Source organism: Monosiga brevicollis, genomic scaffold (genome assembly GCF_000002865.3).
Source record: "Monosiga brevicollis MX1 MONBRscaffold_7 genomic scaffold, whole genome shotgun sequence".
NCBI classification, from domain to species: Eukaryota; class Choanoflagellata; order Craspedida; family Salpingoecidae; genus Monosiga; species Monosiga brevicollis.
The window spans coordinates 620,110-626,386 of record NW_001865044.1 but is presented as its reverse complement, the minus strand read 5'-3'; the positions used below and the strand labels follow the sequence as shown (position 1 = coordinate 626,386).

General features: G+C 56.9%; 1 protein-coding gene across 1 annotated transcript; it reads left to right on the top strand.

Annotated features, from left to right (window-relative positions):
- Nucleotides 1-4,160: 4,160 nt before the first annotated feature.
- MONBRDRAFT_32018 (uncharacterized protein) lies at nt 4,161-5,199 on the top strand. Its single transcript, XM_001745001.1, has one exon. It carries the CDS (start codon nt 4,382-4,384, stop codon nt 4,799-4,801), a length of 420 nt encoding a protein of 139 aa, XP_001745053.1. The 5' UTR covers nt 4,161-4,381; the 3' UTR covers nt 4,802-5,199.
- Nucleotides 5,200-6,277: the final 1,078 nt, after the last annotated feature.

Here is a 6,277-nt window from a genome sequence, read left to right as displayed (position 1 = left end):
GCGCTCCAACGCCGAACTATCCGCCAAGCACGGTGCGTCGTTCGCGATGAAGGCACCCCTTTGGGTCTACTTTTCGCGTATTCATCGCATGTCCATCTCCCTATCCGTGCTGCCCCACTCTATTTGCTGGCCGTGATTTGATGCGTCTCTGCCGGGCTTTTGCGGGGGTGCTTGCGTAGAGCCGATCGAGACGGAGCAGCAGGGGATCACGCTGACGAGCATGACCGAGTTTGTGCAAGGTTTGGGTGACAAGCCAGAGGCCTCCACACGACGGGCTGCGGCGCCTAAGCCCGAGCCGGAGGCAGCGGTGCCGATCAAGGCCGAACCAGCTAGCTCGGCCATGGACGAGGCCCCGGATGCGCCGGCACCTTCACGTTGGACCAGTGCACCTTCGGGTTCGAGCACCACTGGGGCCGCAGCACGCTCGATCAAGAGCGAGCCGGCTGCGCCGGCAGCGGCCGAGGAGGAAGAGGAGCAGCTGCTGGACGATGAAGGCAACGTGGGCTTTAGTCTGGCGGACGCCCTCAAGGTGGCCAAGCGCTCAGGCTACTTGGAGGGGAGTGCCAAGGCGAAAAAGGCCAAGGAGGCAGAAGGCGAGGGCAAGGTGGCGAAGCTGCGCGCGACCAATGCGCAGATTGATACGCGGGGTGAACGCGAGCGAGGTGGCGGTGGGCGCGATGACTGGCGTCGTGGCAGCTCATATGGCTCGTCGTCTCATGATCCGTTTGCGGCCAAAGCGGCTTCGTACAAGCCCAGCTTTAACATTGAGTACAAGGACGAGGAGGGTCGGCAGGTGGATCTAAAGGACGCGTTCCGCATCATGTCTCATGCCTTTCATGGTCACGGTTCAGGCAAGAACAAGCTGGAGAAGCGACGCCGGCGTCGAGAGGAGGATATGAAGATGTTGCAGTCGGCGACGGATGATCCGGCGCTGATCGAGTCGATGCGTCGCAAGCAAGAAGCCACGGGTGCCAGTCATTTTGTGCTCTCGGGCACGCAGACGTGAGTGAGGCTTGTGGGCGCTCTCCACGATGGTCCATTGCTTTTGGTGTTTGTGTGTGTTGGTGTGTTGGTGTGTTGGTGTGTTGGTGTATTTGTGTATTAGTGTATGAGTGTGTTGGTGTGTTGGTGTATTTGTGTATTAGTGTGTTAGTGTATTTGTGTGTTAGTGTGTTGGTGTGTCTATGTGCGCGCGCGCCTCGAGCGCTAGGACTCGCAGTTTGCGAGTTGCGGTCAAATTCCCATGAATATCGCTCGCTCGCTCAAGAGTCACAGTTTGGCTCGCGGCGTGACCCGATTGGATGGGCTGTTGACAGATCTAGTGGCTATTTTGGTTGTAAACGCCAAGATGTGCACGTCTGTACCTATGCATGCTTTGTTGGTGGTTGATTGCTTGGCTTGTTTCAAGCGTGGGCCTAGCACTGTGTTTATTGAGTGGCGTCTTTTCTACTTGGGGCTGTTGGCACCCCATCGTAAGGGTGTGCGTGTTTGGGGGCTGGGCTCATTGCAGTAATGATCTTTCCCCTTGTCGCTTCTGTTACGTAGGCCTGGTCAGCGGTAGAGGATTGACCCTCGTCGTTGCGCTTACGTTCTCGGCGGGCTTGGTCCCGCGAAACGCGGTTGCTCGCTGCCCCTTCTGATCTTTGACTCTTATACGCCAGTAGAACCCTGATTGCATGACATGCAAGTTGTCATGCATGCCTGCTTGCTTTTTTTTTTGCGTATTTCGCCATGTACCAATGCATTTTGCCAAACGACCTGGTGCTTGCTCATCCCAAACGACTGCGCACCTCCACACTTGACGCGCCAAAAAGAATCAACTTGTTGCCAAGGTTGCCACGCGCGTGCTTGGCGACATGAAGCCAGGAAGCCAGGATGAATGTAGAGGCAAGGACCACCACCGTCGGGCCAGTCAGCGCTGTGCGTTCCTTGTGGGGCACACACATCCATCGGTCAGTGCCATCAAGTGGGGAGACCTGATGAACCGCCTGTCCATCAACAACAACCATCATGAGGTTTGGTCACGCAAGGTGTTGATTCACATCAATGATGTTTTGACGGGTGGCAGGGCTCGGCCTGCTTGATGAGGCCGCTCCACCAAGGCGGGAGGTGTGCAAGAGGGGTAAAATTGGGCGACCGCTGCTGCTTGTTGCTTCCGAGGCGTGAGGAATGGGCAAGCGCGACATCGTCGTGGAGGAGGCGTGGCCTTGACACCTGGACAGGTCGGCCGGCAGTGGGGTGGGGAGATCGAAGAAGCAAGGGACATGGATCCGATGTCGTCTGCTTTGGTCTGTTGGACATGGGACAGTTGTTCTGGATGTGGGATTGTGGCGCCGGCTGGCTTTGCGCAAAAGCAAGCGCATCAAGGCACCCCTTTTCTTCTGCCGTCGCACCACCAGTCAGTGGACACGAACAGAAGCAACCACGCGAAACCCCTAGACACCCCTGATTTTGCTTGTCCATGAGACCTTGACGTATGCGTGCATGCTTGCAGAACCAGTCACGGGCAAGCGCGCAACAGCTCGCGCACGACCAGGGGTCAAGGCGACTTGAACATTGGCCTGCCCATGCCAAGCCCTCCAGACCATTGGAGGCATGGAAGAAGAATCGTGGTCTCGGAATCATGGTCTTGGCCAGCCCGACAGAGCAGGGTCAAGAACGAAGTGCTAGCGCTCACGTCCAACGTTCGATATCGGAGGGCACCAAAGCGGACATGCATGGCTGGCAGACCACTCGATATCAGTGTCGATCAGGTCTAGCGCTTGTTTCATGGAGCTGGCGCGTGAACTGGGCGGATCGTGGGCAAGTTGAGTTGGTATCGAGGCAGCTCGAGCCAGGTTGAGAGGACGGGACGCAGCTCGTTCAGGCAGACCGGCGTGCCGAGCGGTACTACTGGCGGCGGCGGCGGCGGCGGTAGCGGAAAGGAGAAGTAGACGAAGAAGCTGGCGGAACTGGCGAGAGAGGATCAGTACCTTGAAAGGATAGACAGTTCAGGTGCGGTGGGCATGAACAAACAACAAACAAGAGAAACAGTGGGGGAGGACGTGGGTCTCGAGCGCTCAATGGTGATGGCGATGCACACGTCCCGAGCGGCTGGTGGTGGTGGTCAACAGGGACGACCCATCACCACCAACCTGTTTGACACCACAAAACAGGCTTGGGCGATGGGACATAACAGGGGGCGCGGGTGGCCCTGAACTGGAGGGCTGGCCGACATCAGGAACCACGGTTGAGTTGAATCGGATGAGTGTGGTCAACGAGCGCGTGGCGGGTAGGACACTTACGTCCGTTGTGGTTGAGGGTACGAACACAACGGCAGGCCACACCAGGCTCCCATGGTCAGACTGGTCAGACTGGGGCTGTGCAGAAGAAAGAACGGCGCTTTGTGGGGTAAACGCAGAGGGATGGTGGGGAAAATCCAGCTCGACGAAGAAGAGGCCGCATCTGGTTCATGAACACGGTGCGTTGTCGACGTTTTGCGTCGACAGTGTACGTTCTTGAATTCGCGAAGCTGATACTTGTCAGCATTTCATGACATTTCATGGCATATGGGGCAATCTGTCCTATAATTCTGCGATTCACGATTCTTCCTGATTGAATGTCCAGCACCTCGGGATGCTTCATCTGGCCCGTCTGACGGCGCCAAGTGCAGTGACAAGCAGAAGCAAGACGTCCCTTCGTACGACCTCAACAGCTACCCCCTAATACTGTTGCGATTCCACTGGTACACGTCGCTCGACCGTGAACCATTTCTACTGGTGTCCAACAGAAGCAAAACTCGTCTGCGTAACCCCCGATCTGACCTTCGGCTCGTGCGGAGGTGCGTAGTGTCGTGCGTTGCTGGTGCGCACATCAGAACGAAGAAAAGACTCTGGCTTGCCCTCTCTGTTGTTCTCCGTTGTTGGTTCTGCGTGGTGCTGTGCTGTGATCATGTCCATCGGACATGGACCCATGTCCCACGCTCACGCAACAACAAGCGGCCGGGATCCAAACGGCAGAAGAAACTCCAAAGCAAATGCCGCTTGCCCACTACCCACACACACACACTCACAAGCACCATGATTCTTGCAAGCGCGGTGTGACAAGCGACAAATTGGTGCCTAAACCGGTGCCAAGCAGCGCGACTCGGGCTGGAGGTGGCATTTTTCTCTTTTCCGACGGCTCGTTCACGGACCCTCGGAACATCCGCTGCCATATTCTACCGACTGACTGGCCCGGATTGACTTGCTTCTCTTCTTTTCTTTACGCGCTCTGCCATCCGCGCAACACGAGTTTGTTGCGGATCCCATTGCTGTACGCCACCACCACGATTACGACGAGCAGTCGCGCATCGTCGTTAGCCTTGCACGACTCTTCCCGCCGCCGTTCTCTGACTACAGAAATGTTGACGCCAGCTGCTTTCGCTTCCATCACTATGAGTGACGAGACCATGCCCCAGGGTGGCCGCATGGGTCGCCGCCTCAGCGAGCACAACCTCATGAAGCACACGGCCGCCGCAGCCGAGGAAGCCCTTACCAGCGGGCCCCTCGATGAGGCCCACCGCCTCTTCTTTGCCTCACTTCAGCGCTCCGGCTCCGCTTCACCCTCGGTTCATTCCGAGGGCAGCCAGAACCTTTCCGAGCGTCGTCGTGGCAAAAAGTTTTCCATCAACACCCAGTGCGCTCAGCGCATCCAGAACGACGAGGATCTCACCGAGGAGCATTGGACTGACGACAAGCTCGACCGTCTCTTCGAGTCGCGCCTCGCCACCTCCTTCTCCATCTGTGGCGCCCACAGCCCCACCTCTCCTGCCTCGGCGTAAACGCTGCCAAAGTCACTTCCAAACCCTCTTGGGCTTTTCCCAGTGAAGTGTCAGCCGCCAGCCAAGCTGGCCCCTGATGGTGTGGGACCTTCTTTGTCAATATTCCCGTCTTCCGATTTTCTTCCGTGTCTACGACACGACGCCGGCTGTGCCGAATTCTGCCATGTGCATATGCTTCCCGCTTCTCCGTGAACACGGAGAAGACGCGGTTCCCCGAGAGCAACCATGTCATAAAGTCCTGTTCATTATAAAAGAAAGAAGCCTTGGGCTTCTTGGCTATTGACATGCCTCTGGGCTGTATGTTTTCTGTCGTGTGTTCTGGCGTTAGCCAGAGCATTCTTGAGTTTTTTCTTGACCCTGCTTTTGATCGACTGCCTGTGCCGACCCGTCTGACGGCCTTGACTATTTTTTACTGCATTCATTTTAATCGAAACCCTCGATCTCAATTCGAAAAAAACAGACATCAACAATCTTGAGCATTGCGCGTCTTGTTTGTACACATTTGGGATAGTCAGGCCACATCAAAACAGCACGGGCACCGCTAGTCCACGCACCATCCGTGCTCCTGCTGCCCGGTTTGCTTCGCACGACTTGGGACTTGGCGCTGCTGGCGGCGTTGCACAACAGCTTGATGGAGCATGACTGACGCTCACTCCTAGGTTTGTGCTGCAGGTGCTTCGTCTAAGCGAACCAGCTTGACATGATGGTCATGAAACGATGCGGGAGGACAGGTTGGCGTCGAGGTTGGATGAAACGTTGACAGCTGGCGTCCTCAATTGTTTGCCGTGTGGCCTTCACGAGGAACGCGGCTGCGTCGAAGAGACCGCACTGCTGCGACCTTCATGATGTCGCTACGCGATCGGCTGACCGTGCTTGGCGCTTCATTGCTCGATGTTACAGCTGTCCGAAGGAGGAGCAAAGGCACACGCAGTCACCAACCAACCGCGTCAGCGACCTTCGTGCGTGTCTATGTCGTGGGAAGGCGCGTTGGCATGCGTCACCTGCCTACACCCAAGTGTCAAGGCGCTGCGCTGCCACGAGCATCCGCCTACAGCGTGCAGACGCGCGTCTGAGGTGATGGGGTGATCACCCTGTCACGCCGATCTTGAGTGTTGCATCTTCTGCTCATGCCGCGGCTATGTGACATGCCGCCATGGCACATACCGTGGGATTTCAAGGGGGCTGTTGTAGGACTCTTTTGCCTCGGAGCTCTCCGCCCAGCCTACCAGGCACTGCCTGCTTGCTCCCTGACCGCGCGGCTGAGGCAAGCCTGCCAAGCAGGCGATGGCCGCAAGGCTTCGCTCGAGCCCTCTCCGCTCATCAGCGTCTTCTGACGCCGCCTTGTCCGCAGTTTTACCGCGAAAACAGTGAAAATACATAGCCAGCGAAATTTGTGACAATGAAAAGAAAGCGAAGTCAGTGAAAGAGTCGGGGTCGGCACACACAGAATTCCCTTCCTTCGTTTTCTGCTTTCAC

What these genes read in the sequence shown, in the direction of transcription:
- MONBRDRAFT_32018 (XM_001745001.1), top strand. Translation starts at nt 4,382, where the DNA reads ATGTTGACGCCAGCTGCTTTCGCTTCCATCACTATGAGTGACGAGACC.